The 21,805-nt window shown below is 46.5% G+C and overlaps 1 protein-coding gene across 2 annotated transcripts in view; it reads right to left on the bottom strand.

Moving 5' to 3' along the window:
- The window catches only part of MFAP5 (microfibril associated protein 5), a 195,351-nt gene that overhangs the window by 22,678 nt on the left and 150,868 nt on the right, over window positions 1-21,805 (bottom strand). Inside the window, exons 1-2 of one of the 2 annotated variants that reach the window (XM_068255105.1) lie at window positions 6,750-6,964; window positions 2,653-2,706 (exon numbers count right to left, since the gene is read on the bottom strand). In XM_068255105.1, the coding sequence (XP_068111206.1) occupies window positions 2,653-2,704 (52 nt within the window). In that variant the 5' untranslated portion in view covers window positions 2,705-2,706; window positions 6,750-6,964. Of the gene's footprint in view, window positions 1-2,652; window positions 2,707-6,749; window positions 6,965-21,805 lie in introns of those variants that run through there. The other variant, XM_068255104.1, reaches the window with a different exon arrangement.

Below are 21,805 nucleotides of genomic sequence, written 5' to 3'. Positions count from 1 at the left end.
AATACATCTTCGGATGGATAAATACACATGAGAAAATATATGGGCATTTTCACCAAATGCATTGAAACCAATAAGCACAAAAACAATTGATGGAAGTTCTCATTTTCACCAAAAATGAGTATTTCGCAAAAAAAACACCATATTTTCATGACAATTTCACAAGGCACTAACATTTTGATGTGTAAATAACTTTTGAAGAAAATTCAGACTCATGCATAGGGAAAAGTATGTGCCAGGAAACAAACAATGTATCTGAAAACAGACATCAGTAATGACCACTCCCATACAGCCATCACACATTTAATTTTAACATTAACTAATACATTTAAACTTAATATGCTTATAAACTTAATATAATAGCAAAGCATTTAAATAGAATATACACATACTGTTATACTGTTATATTGCTATGGAAATGTTAGTACAGATAGTCCCCTAATTACAAACAACTTAAAGAGGAACTCCAGTGAAAATAATGTAATAAAAAAAGTGCTTCATTTTTACAATAATTATGCATAACTCATTTAGTCAGTGTTTGCCCATTGTAAAATGTTTTAAATCCCTGATTTATATTCTGACATTTATCACATGGTGACATTTTTACTGTTGGCAAGTGATGTAGCTGCTGCATGCTGTTTTGGCAGTTGGAAACAGCTGTAAACAGTTATTTCCCACAAGGCAACAAGGTTCACAGACAGGAAACTGCCAGAAGTACCTCGGTACTCAGAGCTTCTTGTGGGAGGGGTTTCACCACAATATCAGTCATACAGCGCCCCCTGATGGTCTGTTTGTGAAAAGGAATAGATTTCTCATGTAAAAGGGGGTATCAGCTACTGATTGGGATAAAGTTCAATTTTTGGTCGGAGTTTCTCTTTAAAAAGGAACTGTAAGTAAGGATTGAACTTAATACTAATCAATAGCTGATATCCCCCTTCGCATGAGAAATCTTTACCTTTTCTCATATAGATCATCAGGAACCTCTGATTGGCTGAAATTGTAGTGAAACCCCTCTCACAGTGTGATGTTATGACCATGGTCCTGACAATTAGCTGTCTGTGAACCTTGTTGCATTCTGGGAAATAATGGCTGTTTCCAACTGCCAAGCAAGCAATGTCTCCCTCTGTGCATAGAACTCTCAGTAAACTAATGATGTCATCACCAACAATGATACATTTCAGAAAGTAAATCAAGTAGAGGAAAGCTTTTACAATGGGCAAAACACTGACTAAATAATCTATACATGAATATTGGAAAAAAAATAGCAATTTTATTCATTAAAGGGAACCTGTACTGAGTAAAATTATTTAAAATAAACACATGACGTAACTTCAAATGAACATTACATAGTTACCTCGCCATCAGTTCCTCTCAGAAGCTCACAATTTTCTTCTAACAATGATCCCTTCCAGTTCTGACAATATTTTGTCAGAACTGAAATATATCAGTTGCTGTCCGTTATATATCAGTTGCTGTCAGTTTCAGTTGAGAGGAAAATTGATGTTTCCATGCTTCCCTATGGCTCAAGTGGGCGATGTTACAGTTTAACTGTGTGCTGACCAGAAAGCTGTTATGGTGTAATGGCCATTTTCAAAATGGAGGACAGAGAATTCCATTGGTCACAGTGGACAAACAGGACGCAGGAGAGGAGAAAGAGATTGAGGAGTAGACTACACAGGAGGTAAGTATGACCTGTGTAAGGTTATTTTGACTTTTCATTTTCAGTTCAGGTTTTCTTTAAGTTATTTTCACTACAGTTTCTCTTTATGTTACAAATATTTCAGAGATACAATCAAAGTTGTCTTCATGTACAAAATATACAAAACAGCACCGTTTCTTTTATTATTACATATTTTTGTTGCTGCATGTTACAGTATTGTATAAACTATTTAACTACTACTTATGAGTAGTGAAAAGCACATTAAAGTATATAAAAAAAAAAAAAAAAAAAAAAAAAACATAGTTTATACTATAGGCCCATATGCAGTAAAGTAGTTTCTTGCTTCCTAGTGGCTTAAAAGGCCTTGGCCCATATGCAATTAACTTTTTCACCTGTGTTTCCTCCTAGGAGAAATTTTAAAAACTTGTCAGTAAAATTTCACCTAGGAGAAGACACAGAGGAAAAAGTTAATTGCATATGGTCCAGGTTTTTTAAACAAACACAGTACATTTATATCGTGCTTTTCTCCTGGTGGACTCAAAGCGCTAGAGCTGCAGCCACTAGGACGCGCTCTATAGGCGGTAGCAGTGTTAGGGAGACTTGCCCAATGTCTCCTACTGAATAGATGCTGGTTTACAGAACAGGCAGAGCCGAGATTGGAACCCAGGTCGCCTGTGTCAGAGGCAGAGCCCTTAACCAGTACACCTTCCAGCCACTCTTTTAAGCCACTAGAAAGCAAGAAAATACTCAAAATAATTCTGAAGATGAAAAATTATCTCCTAGGAGAAAACACAGGACATACAGTAAAGGGAATATGGGCCATTTATGTTCCAGATTTGTCTAAAAAATAAACCATATATACTCACTTTTCACCATGTTTAACACAGAACTCAATCACAAATTAAACTTACAATTTCCCAGAATGGAAGGTGATTGTAAGTAGGAGACCACCTGTATTATGCAGGGAAAAGGAGAGTAACCTCTTATATACTCACCAATAGCCAGGACAGCAAGAAGCAGCAAACACGCACTGTTCACACTCCGCATCTCTGGGGGGGGGGGGGGGGACAAGGAACAAAATGAATGAAAATATTAGAGCACAGAGCACGGAAGTTCAGTTATTGGTGATCAGTGGGAGACTCCATGGCTCAGGCCTCAAAAGAGGACCTGTCACCACTTGCAGCTTTTTGCCATGAGAAAGTAGGACATCATCAATGCCAAACTTTACACACAAACTGAACATTTTAAGATTTTGTGACATATTTTAACTGCTTGCCGACCGCCTCAGGCCAATTGGCGTAAAGGGGGGGCTGTTTTGCAGGAGATCCCTCCGCTCCGTCATCAGTCTACCAGCGGTGATCACCGCAAGGGGACTGTTAGACAACGCAACTGCCTTCTATTTACATTGTACGGCAGCGCTGTACTGGGGACAGCCGTGTCACTCAGCTGTCCCCTGGGGAGGTACAAGAGCGATCGGCTGTCATAGGCTGATGTCTATGACAACCGTTCGCTGTCATTGGCTGCCGGGGGGAGGGAGAGGGAAATAAATAAATAAATAAAAAATAGTCATATTTATAAAAAAATACATAAATAAATACATTTAAACAAACAAACAAAAATCACAGTAGCGATCAGAGCCCACCAACAGAAAGCTCTGTTGGTGGGCAAAAAAAAAGGGGGGGGGGATCACTTGTGTGCTGAGTAGTATGGTCCTGCAGTGAGTCCTTAAAGCTGCAGTGACCTGAATTGTAAAAAATAGCCTGCTCACTGGGGGAGGGGGTGGGTGTAAGCCTAGGGTCATGAAGTGGTTAAGACACGTTATCAAGCATGGCCCCTAATGTAAAGAGGTTTATTAAAAATTGCCTAGTATTAGGTAGCAAAAGTCTGAAACAATCAGTTGGGCCATATTAAATCACAGTGAAGACTGCCAAAAGATAAGTGAAATGGCAGTCAAACAATTGTGGTCACGTGCAGCACCTGTAGTGCAAAAACTTTATAATGTATCCTGGTACATCTGGATTTATTATGAACAGTTATCATTGCAGGTGTGTGTGTGCTTCTGCAACTGCATAATCCACTATTTCATCCATATTTTTAGCAACCCTCCCTATGATATCGTGACGCAGGTAAGGAGTGCAAGCTTCTCCCACCCAATAGCCGGAGGTGCTTTTGCCTGCTGAGATTCTTAAAACAGTTGCTCCTGTTGTAGCCTGATGAAGCGGTATAGACCCATGAAACGCGTTGCTAATTTTTGGAGTTACGAAAAAAGAGAATTTTCCTGCTGATAATGGACTGTTTTAAGTCTGCTTGGGGAGGTAAGTCCACCATTGTGATTATTCAGGTTGGAATGAGCATGTGATATCTCCCACGACGCATCACTGCTGAATATGCAAATCATCTTTTTGTTGTCCCTGGAAGCTAAATACACCTCCAGAACTACTTCCACGGATAACAAAGGATGATTTGCATATTCAGCAGTGATGCATTGTTGGAGACCTCATATGCTCACTCCAACCTGAATAAGCACAAATTAACTTTTTGCATAGCGATTTTAGTAAGATGGCTTTTTGGTAGTTTTTAGCCCCGTACACACTCCTAGGAGTTCTGGTTCTCCATGAGCTTGCTGGGCAAAGTGTAACTCCATTTATAAAAATAAGTGAAAATGGTGGCTGAATAGTAGTGATTGCATGCTGCCAGTAGCTGAACTCCCAGCCTCTATAATCTGACCTCTCACAGCACAATGACATCACTGGCAAATTCTTTATGAACCCCTTTGCTGCCCCTTTAAAAATCATCCTCTTCTGCTTGACCTCTAATAGGTCTGCTGTGTAATGACCATGTAACAGCAGCACATTACAATTCTTCATATACTTTGTGTCAACAAGAATAATTAGAATTTAAAAACATCAGTTTCCCAATTCCCATATCTGACAGTTTCACATTTGTCAGCAGCCTACTGATCCCCTCCACTTGGTTCCTCTCACTTGACAGGACTTCTAATTGCCATTACTGTTCACAACACAGCTGCTGTGCTGACCTGGAAGCTTTTCCAGAGGAGTAGTGTCAGTTTGAAGCCTTAAGCTTCTTTCCCACAAGGACGTTGCGTTTTAGGGAACATTATAGGTCGCATAACGTGCCCCTAACGCAACGCCTGGTGGTGTTGGTGGAGGGCGCTACCAAGAGCAGCGTTATGCAGCTCTTGTTGTGCCTTTTCTGTGCTATGGATGCGGAGACCACGTGATCCGCATCACGTGGTCCCGCCAGCCAATCGCCGCACAGAGCGGCGCTCCAGGAAGTAAACACTGCACGTCACAGCGTGCAGTGAATTTTAATTAGCCATGTGGCTGGCCGAGGAGGAGCAGGGGAGACCTCCTCCAACATTACTGAGCATGTGCAAACAGTCTAACGTGGCTTAGCCGCATATATCGCACAGCATGCAGCACTTTAACTTGACGTCAAGCGTTACAATGTAACGCAAAGTGGGCACTGTGAACAGCCCATTGATTTTTCATTACTGTGCGGTGGGCTGCGTTACAGGCTGCTCTAACGTGCACCTGTAACGTCCCACTGTGAAAGCAGCCTTATAGTATATTTTCACGGCGTTGAAAATGTATTCAGGAAATATATGGGAATTTATCTTGTTGCAAGAAACTTCAGGTGGAAAGGTGATTGGATCAGTATTACATCACCTTATACCTTGAAACAAACCTGTTACCTCTTCACACATAGCAGACTAATCCCCCGATGAGAGAATCCAATACCCTTGTTTTTTTGCAAAACCAAAATACCATGTCAAAACAATTAGCCATTGCCTAGACACAGGGGCCCATATGCAATTCACATTTCCTCCTGAGTTGTCTTCTAGGAGATCATTTTCATATTCTCTTTAAAGGACTTACGAGGCCAGTTTAAAAAAAAAAAAAAAAAAGTTAGATAACTGCATCCGTTTGTAAGGCATGGGGGACGCCGTCCGCGCCCTCCGTGCCGTTTCGCCGGGTCCCCGCCGCTCAGTAGCCCCCCGAACCGCCCCCGACCGCACTGCACTGGTCGGGCTCTCCAGCCTGCAGAAAGATGGCCGCCGGAGCTGGCTGTGGCTGCGCAGTCCGCATAGCCACGAGTGCGGCTGCGCAGCTCTAAGGCCAACCCCCCGATCCACGCTACAGGAAACATCCTGTTACGTGGATCGGGGGGTTGGCCTTAGAGCTGCGCAGCCGCACTCGCGGCTATGCGGACTTCGCAGCCGTGGCCATCTTTCTGCAGGCTATAGAGCCCGACCCGGGCAGTGCGGTCGGGGGCCGTTCAGGGAGCTATTGAGCGGCGGGGACCCGGCGAAACGGCACGGAGGGCGCGGACGGCGTCCTCCGTGCCTTACAAATGGATGCAGGTATCTAATTTTTTTTTTTTTTAAACTGGCCTCATAAGTCCTTTAAAATAAAGCATTTTACAATTCAAAAAGTACCCTAAAGTTGTTGAAAAAGTACTATCCAAAGTATTTTGAGTATATTTCTTGCTTGCTGGTGTTTTAAAAGGAATTTTATGACAAGGTGTGAAAATATCACCGAAAAGCAAACTCAGGAGAAAAAGTGAATTGCATCTGGGCCAAGGGCTTCCTGTTCTGATAAGATGTAGGCTGGCTGAGGTTCTCTACAGCTGTATTCAGCTGAGCAAACACTTTCCTCAGCCTTTCCACATCAGATACCCCATTGTGCTAAGAAAGAAGGAAATCTTTGACCAGGCTGATACAGTTGTGCAGATCTTGGACACCTGCCTATCTTTCTCTTGATTTTTTTTCTCTGTCTGTCCTGCTTTGTGTTCTCTGCCTTATCTCCCATCCTTCTTTTCCTCTCTTCCCCGTATCTTATACCTTTTCTCCTCTCTTTCTGTTTTTTTTCTCGCATCTCTCCATCACTGCACCACCACCAACAACAACTCCTTTTCTGCTTCCCCATCTTCCTCCACTCTTTTTATACATATCCCATCTCTTCACTCCTTATTTCTCTCTTCCTCTTTCTTCATACTTCTCTCTGCTCTCTCATTCATCCTCCCTCTCTGTCCCCCTCCCTCTCTTATTCTAGGTGAAGGAGCCACTTACTTCTATGTTGCTCTGAGTTCTGAGTCTCTGGGTTCTGGTCCTGTTCCTCTGGTCCTCCTCCTCAGTCTCTAGGTCTGGTACTGTGCGGTTCTATTCCTGTGTCTCTCTTTTTATCCTTTGGGTCCCTCACGCTGGTCCTGGGTGTTCTGGTCCTAATCCTGGGTCTCCTCCTGGATCTCTGTTGGTCGCACTCTGTACTTCTATCCTCTGTCCCCTCCTGTTCTCCCCTTCTCTTCCCCTCATTTTTGTCTTTTATCCAGTCTTTCTGGATTAAAAAGCCGCACCCAGAGACGTAAAATATTTGAGCAGCTGGGCAGCTGTTTGGCCCTCGCACGGTGTCTGCTCACTATAATGTGTCATATAATGTATACATTATCTCATAGACATGGAAGGGTGACACATACATGATGAGAGTGGGGTTCTCATGCATTGTTATACAGAGGTACAGAGAGCTGGAAAGCACAGTCTACAGAATACAGGAACAACACGGTGGCGTAGTGGTTAGCACTCTCGCCTTGCAGCGTTGGGTCCCTGGTTCGAATCCCAGCTAGGGCAACATCTGTAAGGAGCTTGTATGTTCTCCCCGTGTCTGCTTGGGTTTCCTCTGGGCACTCCGATTTCCTCCCACATCCCAAAAACGTACAGAAAAGTTAATTGGCTTCCCCCTAAATTAGCCCTAGACTACGATACATACAATACACAATACATACATAGACTATGGTAGGGACTAGATCTGAGAGACAGTTAGTGACGAGACAATATACTCCGTGCAGCGCTGCGGAAGATGTTGGCGCTTTATAAATACTAAATAATACTAATATATAAATACTATATATAATAATATAAATAAGAGCTCTGCACTGCAGAGCTGCAACATGAACCCAGGCCAAAGGATTGTTTCAGAGGCCCAGCAATGGGTTGCTTTTAGTTTTTCCTCTCCACTCTGCAACATTTATAAAGACACAAAGAAACAAACAAAGCAGAAACAGGTGAAATGATTACATATTTTGTTGTAAAGGGTGTGACTCGGTTTCTCCCCTCTGCATATTATGGACCATGGCTGTCACTGCCTTAGGGGAAAACTAGGCAAAGGGCAAAGTCAGTGGGCGACGCAGTTAGTGTGCACGACGGGAGCGTGATGCGACAGAGCACACATGCTGGGATCAACTGGAATCCCAGTGACTTACTTCCTGCCCAGCATGCCGATCAACAGGAATCCCAGTGACCTACTTCTTGCTTAGCATGCGGATCAACAGCAATCCCAGTGACCTACTTCTTGCTTAGCATGCGGATCAACAGGAATCCCAGTGACCTACTTCTTGCTTAGCATGCGGATCAACAGGAATCCCAGTGACCTACTTCTTGCTTAGCATGCGAATCAACAGGAATCCCAGTGACCTACTTCCTGCTCAGAATGCGGATCAACAGGAATCACAGTGACCTACTTCCTGCCCAACATGTGGATCAACAGGAATCCCAGTGGCGTACTTTCTGCCCAGCACGCGGATCAACAGGAATCCCAGTGACCTACTTCCCGCCCAGCACGCGGATCAACAGGAATCCCAGTGGCGTACGTCCTGCCCAACATGCGGATTAACAGGAACCCCAGTGACCTACTTCCTGTCCAGCACGCGAATCAACAGGAATCCCAGTGACCTACTTCCTGCCCAGCATGCAGATCAACAGGAATCCCAGTGGCATACTTCCTGCCCTGCAAGAAGTACGTCACTAACCGGCGGGATGGGCCTATGCATGTGACTTTGTCACCTGGCGCAGGGTCATATGAAGGCTGATTTCGGAAATGTGATGCTCGCATCGCATCGCACCGCTAATACTAGGTGTGCAACTGGCCTGAAAGTCATGGTATGGACTATGCCCATAATGGATTTTTGATAGCTTTTGTTTTTAAATCTTTTTTTATTGTGGCACATACTGTATAAACATGTCAGTCATTTACAATCAATCCAGTAAACATCTGGCCACCTTTCACAGATAAAGAAAAAAATATTACCATAGCACACAAAAATTGCTTAATCCAAGCTATTAGCCTTCTGGTGCTAACCCACATCCCAATATAGAACACAACTTCCTGCCACTGTGTATATAATATCAGAACAATAATTGACCTTAAAAAGTCAAAAAAGGGGAAAAAATAATCAGTGAACAGGAAATAAAATAATAAAAACAAAACCTAGAAAAGTATAAAACACAGGAACTCTCTTGTGCCAAGCTTGAGTTCTTATGTAATAGTCCTTTTGAGCCTTTCCTTATGCTAACATATTGTTCACAACATACAACTTTACTTGCTTCATATATACCAATCAACTACAGTTTATCGTTATTATCAATTCCTTTTCAGGTTAATAATTTAATTTTTTTCTTTAGCGGACAAGTGTAACATATGTAGCCGCCAACTCCTAATAATCTTCCTAATCTGACCTGTTGCTTTAGCACACATGTGTCAAATACAAGGCCTGCGGGCCGAATGGCCCTCTTTGCCATTTTATGTGGGCCTCAAGAATTTCAAATGTCCATCATTGTGAGCAGTAAAAGAACAGCCCACTGCCTTCCCATCCAAAGGAGCACAGTGCTGATAGTGTTTCTGACTGAAACGTTGCCGGTTTGACCCGGGGTGCAGCAATAGCCCACAAGACAACCCCCCCCACATCATGGGATCCCCTCCAGGGATCCAAACCTCTCAACCCCCATGTGGTTTGTAAAAGACATACACACCAGCCACCCAACACCATCTCCCGCACATAGCAGAATAGCGCAGTGAAGCAATAATATTAATAGTAGAGATGGGACGACGAATCCGGCGAATCCACGAATCCCTCGAATATTGGGAAATATTCGAGATTCGTGGATTCGAATCCCGATGCCATTTCCCCCTTAACGAATCCGCCGAATCCCCGCGCGCAACCGCCGATCCCCCGCTCGTCCTCTTCCGACCCCTCCGCGCCTGCTCCGCTTGCCCCTTGCATAGATGTGAGCATTGGCTCACCTAACACCTGGCCGGGATTCCCTACCTGCCGCCAGCGCAGAGCCGCAGACCCGCAGACCTCTTGCTTCCTCCTCTGTTCCCTCTAGTAACCGCCCGGCGCTTCAGTGATGACGCGTATGCAAATGCCGATCACTAGAGGGAACAGAGGAGGAAGCAAGAGGTCTGCGGGTCTGCGGCTCTGCGCTGGCGGCAGGTAGGGAATCCCGGCCAGGTGTTAGGTGAGCCAATGCTCACTTCTATGCAAGGGGGAGGCACGGGGGACGGAGGAGGCCGTGGGGGTGAGCGGAGGAGGCACGGGGGGGAGCGACACCTACCTACCTACCACTATACCTACCTACTTACAGGCCCCTATACCTACCTAAAGGCCCCCTATACGTACCTACCTACCGGCCACTATACCTACCTACCTACAGGCCCCTATACCTACCTAAAGGCCCCCTATACGTACCTACCTACCGGCCACTATACCTACCTACCTACAGGCCCCTATACCTACCTAAAGGCCCCCTATACCTACCTACCGGCCACTATACCTACCTACCTACAGGCCCCTATACCTACCTAAAGGCCCCCTATATGTACCTACCTACCTACCGGCCACTATACCTACCTACCTACAGGCCCCTATACCTACCTAAAGGCCCCCTATATGTACCTACCTACCTACCGGCCACTATACCTACCTACCTACAGGCCCCTATACCTACCTAAAGGCCCCCTATACGTACCTACCGGCCACTATACCTACCTACCTACAGGCTCCTATACCTACCTAAAGGCCCCCTATACGTACCTACCTACCGGCCACTATACCTACCTACCTACAGGCCCCTATACCTACCTAAAGGCCCCCTATATGTACCTACCTACCTACCTACCTACCTAAAGGCCCCTATACCTACCTACAGGCATCTATACCTACCTACCTACCTAAAGGCCTCCTATACATGCCTACCTACCTAAAGGCCCCTATACCTACCTACCTAAAGGCCCCTATACCTACCTACCTACATACCTACCTATACTTAAGGCCCTATACCCTGCTACCTATACTGAAGGTCCCTTTAACTACCTACCTACCTACAGGACACTATACCTACCTACCTACCGGCCACTATACCTACCTACCTACCTACCTTCAGGCCACTATACCTACCTAAAGGCCCCCTATACGTACCTACCTACCTACCTAAAGGCCCCTATACCTACCTACCTAAAGGCCCCTATACCTACCTACCTACATACCTACCTATACTTAAGGCCCTATACCCTGCTACCTATACTGAAGGTCCCTTTAACTACCTACCTACCTACAGGACACTATACCTACCTACCGGCCACTATACCTACCTACCTACCTTCAGGCCACTATACCTACCTAAAGGCCCCCTATACGTACCTACCTACCTACCTACCTAAAGGCCCCTATACCTACCTACATACCTACCTATACTTAAGGCCCTATACCCTGCTACCTATACTGAAGGTCCCTTTACCTACCTAAAGGCCCCTATACCTACCTACATACCTACCCATACTTAAGGCCTCTATATACCCTGTTACCTATACTGAAGGCCCATATACCCTGCTACCTATACTGAAGGCCCATATACCCTGCTACCTATACTGAAGGCCCATATACCTTGCTACCTATACTGAAAGCTACCAATATTGAAGGCACCCATACCTAGCTAGCTATACTGAAGGCACCTTTACCTCGCTACCTATGCCTGGCTACCTATACTGCGGGCAACTATACCACGGATCGCACAATTCGTATGTGCAGGATTCGTTAGATTCGGGATTCGAAAGGTTCGAGATATTCGAGAACCTTTTTAGATTCGGATCCGGATTCGGATTCGAAGAAATTGTGGATTCGTCCCATCCCTAATTAATAGTGTAATATTTACCTGCTGCGTTGTGTCTCTTCTGTTCTTCCTGGAAGTCCTATGCTCTGTGCTGCATACCGCTTTTTCCAGATCACATGACATGCCTCAGGGGCTAGAGTTATGCAGAATAGCGTGTGTGACTGTCAGGAAGATGGGGGGAGACCTGGAGCAGGTAAATATTAAGCTGCTCCACTGCGCTACCCGAAGGGGAGGAGCAGGCCAGGCCCCCATGGTCGCTATAGTTACCCCGCTTATTTTCAAACTGTTCAATAAATGTTAAATCTTAAAGAGAACCCGAGGTGGGTTTGAAAAATATTATCTGCATACAGAGGCTGGATCTGCCTATACAGCCCAGCCTCTGTTGCAATCCCAAACCCCCCTAAGGTCCCCCTGCACTCTGCAATCCCTCATAAATCACGGCCACGCTGCTGACAAACAGCTTGTCATAGCTGGCTGTGTTTATCTCTATAGTGTCAGTCTGCTGCTCTCCCCGCCTCCTGCAGAACTCCAGTCCCCGCCTGCATCCCTTCCCTCCCTGCTGATTGGAGGGAAGGGACGGGGGCAGGGACCGGAGCTATGCAGGAGGCGGGGGAGCAGCTGAGACTGACACTACAGATGGAAACACAGCCTCACAGCACGGCTGTGATTTATGAGGGATTGCAGAGTGCAGGGGGATCTTAGTGGGGTTTGGGATAGCAACAGAGGCTGGGCTGTATAGGCAGATCCAGCCTCTGTATGCAGATAACATTCTTTAAACACACCTCTGGTTCTCTGTAGCCTCCCTGGCGTTCTGATTCCCCAGGATTTCCGTGAAAAAAGTGGTTCAATTAATTTCCAATAATTTTCATCCTTTTTTTTTTCCAATCAATTTTTTAAAAATATTGAATTCAATACAGGTTATTGTATTGAATTCAACTTAAAAAAAAATGTTTTCAGTGAGATGTTGACGCTGTGTGACCCTGGTGTCATCAACGCCGATCGGCGGGGGACATGTCATCGCTAAGGGAGAAGCAAAATCCGTACACGGACATGGAAGACGGCACTGGGGAAGCTATCAGAGGTACGTGACGAGGGATCAGCATGCCAATGGTGAGTATAAGACCCAGATGTGAAGGCAGGTGTATAGGGAGCCACATGTAGCCAGATGTCAGGGTAGCCAGGAGTGTAGCCAGATGTCAGTGTAGCCAGGAGTGTAGCCAGATGTCAGTGTAGCCAGATGTCAGGGTAGCCAGATGTCAGGGTAGCCAGATGTCAGGAGTGTAGCCAGATGTCAGGGTAGCCAGATGTCAGGAGTGTAGCCAGATGTCAGGATAGTCAGGAGTGTAGCCAGATGTCAGGGTAGCCAGGAGTGTAGCCAGATGTCAGTGTAGCCAGATGTCAGGGTAGCCAGATGTCAGGGTAGCCAGATGTCAGGAGTGTAGCCAGATGTCAGGGTAGCCAGATGTCAGGAGTGTAGCCAGATGTCAGGATAGTCAGGAGTGTAGCCAGATGTCAGGGTAGCCAGGAGTGTAGCCAGATGTCAGTGTAGCCAGATGTCAGGGTAGCCAGATGTCAGGGTAGCCAGATGTCAGGAGTGTAGCCAGATGTCAGGGTAGCCAGATGTCAGGAGTGTAGCCAGATGTCAGGGTAGCCAGGAGTGTAGCCAGTTATGGGTAGCCAAGTGTGTAGCCAGGTATATAGGGTGCCAGGTTTAGCCAGTTATAGGGAGGTAGGTGTAGCCAGTTATAGGGTGCCAGGTGTAGCCAGGTATATAGGGGAGCCAGGTATATAGGGTGCCAGGTGTAGCCAGGAGTATAAGGTGCCAGATGTCCCCTCCCTCCCGATCTCCCCCCCTCGATCCTAACTTTTGGGCTGGGGGATCCTCCTCTGCGGGTGGGGGGATACCCCTTCTGTGCGGGGTATTTTGGGCTGTGGGATCCCCCTCTGCGGGTGGGGGATCCCCCTTCTGTGCGGGGTATTTTGGGCTGGGGGATCCCCCTCTGCGGGTGGGGGGATCCCCCTTCTGTGCGGGGTATTTTGGGCTGGGGGATCCCCCTCTGCGGGTGGGGGGATCCCCCGTCTGTGCGGCGTGCGGGTGGCCTCTACCCCTCCCACCCCATCCTCGCTTCCCCCCCCATCCTCGCCCCCCCCCCTTCCCTTTCTAAGCCCTTTGAGCAAATAGACCTACTCACCCAGGGGCCCTCTCCAGCGCAGCACTTCTTCCTCCATCGCAAAGTCCCGTCTGTTTACAGTTACATTACGAGACTTGGTGACGTCACCAAGTCTCGTAATGTAACTGTAAACAGACGGGACTTTGCGATGGAGGAAGAAGTGCTGCGCTGGAGAGGGCCCCTGGGTGAGTAGTTCTATTTGCTCAAAGGGCTTAGAAAGGGAAGGGGGGGGGGAAGTGAGGATGGGGGGGGGAAGCGAGGATGGGGGGGAGGGGTAGAGGCCACCCGCACGCCGCACAGAAGGGGGATCCCCCCACCCGCAGAGGGGGATCCCCCAGCCCAAAATACCCCGCACAGAAGGGGGATCCCCCCACCCGCAGAGGGGGATCCCCCATCCCAAAATACCCCGCACAGAAGGGGGATCCCCCCGCTCGCCCTAGCACATTCTCTCCCTAGGGATTCCCTAGGGAGAAGCATGCAGCAGCTTTCAGAGGCTGCTGCAGCGCTGCTGATCACAGCGTGAGGGGAAAGTGCAGGACGAGCTGAGCTCGTCCAGAACATTTCCAGCAAGTTTTCTTTGGACGACCTCAGCTCGTCCAGAACGCTAGGCAGGTAAATAATGTGGCCCATGACTTAGACTAGGTTTTCGATTTTGGCCCCTTAGATGATTGAGTTTGTCACCCCTGCTTTAGCATATGCTATCTCATATTTGAAGTTTAAGTTTATGGTCAGCTTTGTGATAAAGATGGACTCACTGGCTTTTTCCAATGCCTAGCTATCACAGACTTAGTAGCCAATAAGATATTTGTCACCAAAATGCTGATTTTTGAAAACTTTTCAAGGCATATGGGCATCCCTTCTGTAAAAATATTTAAAACAAAGCCTCCCCCTTAGGGAGCGTGGTAAATGATGTGTGCTTTGTGGGGGGCAGCATTGATTTACTTACCTACTGGGGGTTGCTCCATAGCCCCCGTCTGAGTAAATGGGGAACAGTTGCAGTTTTTACAAAATAAATGCTTCACCAATTCCATTGATCTGCAGCTCCTCTGCAACCTCCTCCTACCTTCTTCCTCCCTCCTACCCAGTCAATGAGAACCACGTCTCCCTAGAAGAGACTGACAGCCAGGGTCGTAACAAGAAATCACTGGGTCCCCCTGTGAAACTTTGGATGGGGCCCCCTTCCTCCAGGACAGAGCACTCGGGGAGAGGTAGAGAGGTTGGGGGCTGGACGTTGTACAGAAGAGCCTGCTGCACACTGAATACGGACTGTCTACAAATCTTTGTCTGCAAAGCTTTGTATGATTCATTATCAGTGGCTGAGCAGATGCAGTCATTAGAACAATTGTGCAGAGAGCAGAATGTTTTTTTCTCTCCTTGCCCTTAGTTGTCAGTTTCTCAGGATGGGGCCCCCTGTGGCTTCTGGATCCCCCTTGCAGGGTCTATTGTTACGCCCCTGCTGACAGCCTAAAAAGGCTTAAGTAAAAAATTTACTTAAAGGTACCCATACACTACAATGATTCCTCAATCCCCATCGAAATACAGCAGATTCGACCACTGTGATCGAATCTGCTGTGAAATCGTTAACGCAAATGATGACCGGTCGACTGACTTCCACCCGAAATTGATCGATTCAGTCGATCTGTCCAGGCGGAAAATTTAGCTTGATCGCCAGCGGGTCGGGAGCATGCCTTAGCGGCGTTCGATACGGAGACAACTGACACAGCAATACATCACCTGTCCGCCGGGTCCCTGCAATCTCGCACTTCTTCCGGCGTCTTCTCTGTCTTCTTCTCTTCACTTCCTGTCCCGTCCTGTGAGAAGGCGAAGTTGATCTACTGTTTGAACTTCCGCTTGTCACAGGATAGGACAGGAAGTGAAGAGGAGACGGAGGAAGATGCTGGAAGAAGGGACAGCACGGACCCAGGGACTTGTGCTGGTGGACAGGTGATGTATTGCTGCTGGCTGGGGGAGCAGGGGCGGGGAGGCAGGGCAGCCGCGGCAGTTACACAGGATGTGAATCCATTTTGTACTGAAATTCGATTCAAAATCTGTGTGCAGTGTAAGGGCAGCCATTACATCCCTCTTTGATCAGATTCGATCAGAGAGGGAACTATCTGTTGGTCAATCTGGTGGCAATCGACCAGTGTATGGCAGCCTTAAAGGGAACCTAAACTGAGAAGGATGTGAATTTTTCCTTTTAAAATAATACCAGTTGCCTGACTCTCCTGCTGATCCTGTGTCTCTAATACGTTTAGCCACAGCCCTTGAACAAGCATGCAGATCAGGTGCTCTGATTGAAGTCAGACTGGATTAGCTTCATGCTTGTTTCAGGTCTATGATTTAACTACTACTGCAGCTAAAGATATCAGCAGGACTGCCAGGCAACTGGTATGGTTTAAAAGGAAACATATCCCTCTCAGTTTAGGTTCCCTTTAAGACCTTCCACAGCACATATCCGTACGTGCTGATGACTGAGGCTGCATTACAGAATAGGTTTTTATTTCACAGCACAGAGAGAGAAAACGGGAAATTGTATACTTACCTGACGGTAATTTTCCTTTCCTGATGCATCCATGGCAGCACTACGGGTATTGGCCTGCCCCCCAATACCTCACAGGACAATTAATCATTAAAAGTTGATCATGCCCCCCCCCCCCCCCTACATGTGTCTTTTAACTAGCTCCTCACCGAACAATGGGTGGGTACCCTATGCTGCCATGGATGCATCTGGAAAGAAAAATTACCGTCAGGTAAGTATACAATTTTCCCTATGCCTCCATGGCAGCACTACGGGATCTAACTAGAATCTATAAAACAAAGAACACACGGGAGGGCAACAGGTGCAGGTGAACCAAAAAGTGATTGTTTATTCACAAACTACACCAAATTAGAAGAGGAACAGGAAGATAATATGCCTCTCCCAAATTCCAGAGGAGTTGACTGCGACTTGTCAACCTGGTAGTGTGACACAAATGTATTAATCGATGTCCAGTTAGCGGCTTCACAAATCTTAAGAGGCGGAACCTTCACGTGTGCTGCCCAAGAGGTTGATACACTTCTTGTAGAATGTGCCTTGATTTCTTTAGGCGGTTCCATGTTCTTAGCCCTGTAAGCGTTTTGTATCATGCGCACCAGCCAAGAAGCAATCATTTTTGTGGAGGCTGCCTGACCTCTCCGATAGCCGGACGGGATAACGAATAGTCTACCCGATTTTCTAATGTCCCCAGTGATTCAAATATACTCTTTCAGGGTTCTTGCGACATCCAAAGAGTGTGGGATTCCGGATTTGCAAAGGTAGGTAAAGCTCACTCCTGATTGAGGTGTCGAATTGATGAAACTTTCGGTAAGAAACCTTGAACGGGTCTTATTTGAACTCTTCCCGGTAGAAAGGTAAGATATGGTTCCAGAAAGCTTAGCGCTTGCAATTCTGAGACCCGCCTCGCGGAGGTGATCGCCACAAGGAATACAGCTTTCATTGTACAGTTCCAGATAGTACAGCTCTCAATTGGTTCAAATTGATACCCTGTAATATAATCAAGGACTAACAGGAGGTCCTACTTCGGAAAGATCGACTTCACCGGGGGACGAATCTTCATGACTCCAGACACAAACTGCCTAATGAGGGGATCCAATGCCCATCTTTGACTTGTTAAAGCTGAGATAGCTGAAATCTGAACTTTGATGGAGTAAAATGACAGACCTTTGTCTACCCCTGTCTGCAAGAAAGATAAGACTTGATGTGCCTCTGGATGGATCAGGTCGAACCCTTTCCATATTCTATGATATGTAGAACTGGTAGTCGATTTACGAGCCCTCAGGAGAGTCTGTATCACGGATTCTGAACATCCTAGATTCTGTAGTTTCCTCCTTTCAACCTCCACGCCGTCAGTCTCAATGTGTCGGATTGGGGTGCGCCACTGGACCCTGGAATAGAAGTGTGTGATCGCTGTGTAACTCTATCGGATCTGTCGTCGAAATCTGACAAATCATAGGGAACCAGGGCCTTCTCGGCCACCACGGTAACACTGCTAGGAGAACCACCGGTTCCAACATAAGTCTCTTTAACAGGCAGAGGATCAGAGGAATGAGGGGAAACACATACTGTCAGGTTTTCAGATATCAGAATTTAATAGAGATTTATTAATTAATAAAAATTGAATAAAAACATAATTCATGTCCTTTAAAAATATAACCTTATAGGATTGCATGGACTATTATAGATATTAGCAGGTGTATACTGATTTATATGATGTATGCATGCATGTTTGATTTATTATATGGACTGCAAGAAATAGATCTTTTATATTCTTTTTATATAAGATTTAAACCTGTGTAGTCAATTTAAGCTGAGTAGTGAAATTCAGAGGACATGGTTTAGACAGACTGCTGAATCAGAAAGATTTTCCTCTGTCTGAAGAATGTTACTGGAGTAATAATTCTTAATCTTTAGGCAAATCTTAAAAGTTTACTCTGCCTTGGACAATATTGAAGCCAAGTGTTCTTGGTTACAGTCCGAAGGGCAGCAGGCTGTATAGTGGCAGCTTGGAGTTAGAAGGTGGACTGATATAAAATGTCTTATAATCTCATTATTAGGGGTTCTATATATGTATGTCATTATACATAGCATGACAAATATGTTATAAGCAGTATCCCATATTATTTTATATAGTTAAGTGGATAGCATATGGGGATATATATTTAATATATCATATATCAGTTTATGCTCAATTCCAAGTGTTTTCCCCAGAGAAGGTTTTCTACAGAACTAGAGGTGTACCGAACGGTTCGCCGGCGAACGGTTCCAGGCGAACATTGGGGGTTCGCGTTCGCCTGCGCCAGGCGAACTTTTCCGGAAGTTCGATTCGCCCCATAATGCACTATGAGGGTCAACTTTGACCCTCTGCATCACAGTCAGCAGGCACATTGTAGCCATTCAGGCTACAGTAAGCCCTGGAGCCCCACCCCCCCTTATATAAGGCAGCCTCCGGCGGCCATTACAGTCACTCGTGTGCCTGCTAGAGAGAGGAAAGGGACAGCTGCTGCAGACTTTTTCTCTTAGGGACAGATTAGTTAGGTTCTAGGCTGCTTTGCTTGTTCCTGACTGATTAATATTGCTTTTAAAGCACCCAGCAACAGCTCTTTTCAGAGCTCAACCTGTACATTTTTTTTTTCTGACACTTTTGTTGCATGCACAGCCTTGCTAATTGATAGTGTGTGTGCCACTGCCAGCAGCCCAGCACATTCAGTGACTGACTGCCTGTGTGTGTGACAGGGAGCTGCACATTGTACTACCCAGTACTGCATATACCCCAGTACCTGTTGTGTTTACTTAACCCACCTCATCACTGCATATACCTAGCTTTGTGTTGAGTGAACCCAGCTCACTGCATCTAACTACCCAGTACCTGTTGTGTTTACTTAACCCACCTCATCACTGCATATACCTAGCGTTGTGTTGAGTGAACCCAGCTCACTGCATCTAAGTCTAACTACCTGTTGTGTTGAGTGAGAACCCACCTCACTGCATCTTAAGTACCTTTACTGTATACTGTTCAGTGAACCCAGCTCACTGCATCTAACTACCCAGTACCTGTTGTGTTTACTTAACCCACATCATCACTGCATATACCTAGCGTGGTGTTGAGTGAACCCAGCTCACTGCATCTAACTACCTGTTGTGTTGAGTGTGAACCCACCTGGCCACCTCACTGCATCTAACTACCTGTTGTGTTGAGTGAGAACCCACCTCACTGCATCTTAAGTACCTTTACTGTTGAGTGAACCCAGCTCACTGCATCTAACTACCTGTTGTGTTGAGTGTGAACCCACCTGGCCACCTCACTGCATCTAACTACCTGTTGTGTTGAGTGAGAACCCACCTCACTGCATCTTAAGTACCTTTACTGTTGAGTGAACCCAGCTCACTGCATCTAACTACCCAGTACCTGTTGTGTTTACTTAACCCACCTCATCACTGCATATACCTAGCCTTGTGTTGAGTGAACCCAGCTCACTGCATCTAATTACCTGTTGTGTTGAGTGTGAACCCACCTGGCCACCTCACTGCATCTAACTACCTGTTGTGTTGAGTGAGAACCCACCTCACTGCATCTTAAGTACCTTTACTGTTGAGTGAACCCAGCTCACTGCATCTAACTACCTGTTGTGTTGAGTGTGAACCCACCTGGCCACCTCACTGCATCTAACTACCTGTTGTGTTGAGTGAGAACCCACCTCACTGCATCTTAAGTACCTTTACTGTTGAGTGAACCCAGCTCACTGCATCTAACTACCCAGTACCTGTTGTGTTTACTTAACCCACCTCATCATTGCATATACCTAGCCTTGTGTTGAGTGAACCCAGCTCACTGCATCTAATTACCTGTTGTGTTGAGTGTGAACCCACCTGGCCACCTCACTGCATCTAACTACCTGTTGTGTTGAGTGAGAACCCACCTCACTGCATCTTAAGTACCTTTACTGTTGAGTGAACCCAGCTCACTGCATCTAACTACCTGTTGTGTTGAGTGAGAACCCACCTCACTGCATATAGCTAGCATACCCCCGAGATGGACAAAATGGACAAACCAGGTAGAGAAAGAGGTAGAGGCAGACCCAGAGGAAGGCCACGAGGCATCGGCAGGTCTGTGGCTGTGCGAGGTGGTGTTGCTGTGATTTCATGCGGACCTGCCCCAAAATACAGTGCTCAGAAGAAGGCACGTGCCATCACTTCCCAAAATCGTGAGGAGGTGATTGAGTATTTAACACAGAACACCTCATCTCCCGCAGCCACCAGCACTACAACAAGCACCACATCCGCTGCATTTGACACTTCGCAGGAGTTATTTGGTGGTGGTGGTGAAATCACTGATTCCCAGCCACTACTGCAACAACAACAAGAAGGCGCAGGTACACCACCTCATACGTCTGAGTTAGGTGGCGATAGTATGGACGTAACGTGTGTGGATGGGGATGATGGTGGACCACCTGAAGTTGGTGCACTTGAGGAGGTGTCTGAGGAAAGCGCAGCTGGCCAGGAGGATTATGATGACGATTATACGGATAGCACATATGTTCCCGGTAGAGGAGATGACCAGGGGGACAGTTCAGAGGAGGAGTCAGAGAGGAGTAGGAGGAGACGACTCCATGATAGAAGCAGAGGGAGCTCGTCCTCAGAAACAGCTGGGGGCAGTGTCCGGTGCCATGTATCGCCAGCTATGGCCAGGGAGCACACATGCCCTTCAACGTCAGCTGCTGCTGATGCCACCGTAGCGCCATCACCCCAGGGGGCCTCAGCGGTTTGGAAATTTTTTCACGTGTGTGTCTCAGATCGGAGCAAAGCCATCTGTTGTCTCTGCCAGCAAAAATTGAGCCGTGGAAAGGCCAACTGTCACGTAGGGACAAGTGCTTTACGAAGGCACCTGGAGAGAAGGCACAAACAGCTATGGCAAGAACACCTGAGGAAAAGAAGCACCCCTCAAAAGACAAGCAGCGGAGAACAACCGTGGCAGCCGTCACAGGGGGCTTCTGCTGCTCCACGTTCCCATGGTATTGTTCGTGGCTGGGGGGGAGGAAGAATGGATACACTTTTAAACAATTTAAAAATACAACCATCTAAACTTTCAAACAATTTAAAAATACAACCATCTAAACTTTCAAACAATTTAAAAATACAACCATCTATCATTTTCAAAAAATTTTAAAAAAAGGGCAAAAAAACTTGCCCTCCGTAAAACATTCTTGGCAAATGCTTTCGACTTGGTTTGTCTTCCGCTGGCTCAAGGGTCCATCTGACCACAGATGCCTGGTCTGCAAAGCACGGTCAGGGCAGCTACAGCATGGGTCTCAGCAGGCTCCCACTTCGGGCCGCAATCCAACCTTCATTCCCCGCGGTGACAATGGCAGACTTGCCCTCCATAACGGATTCCCGTTAAAGGATTTAAAGTTAATTCATTTTAAATACACAGCAGGGCCTCGAAAGTCCGCCTCCTGTATTGTTATTTTTGATCACTA

This window comes from Hyperolius riggenbachi, chromosome 10, assembly GCF_040937935.1.
Source record: "Hyperolius riggenbachi isolate aHypRig1 chromosome 10, aHypRig1.pri, whole genome shotgun sequence".
NCBI classification, from domain to species: domain Eukaryota; kingdom Metazoa; phylum Chordata; class Amphibia; order Anura; family Hyperoliidae; genus Hyperolius; species Hyperolius riggenbachi.
This window is presented reverse-complemented; position numbering and strand designations above follow the sequence as displayed.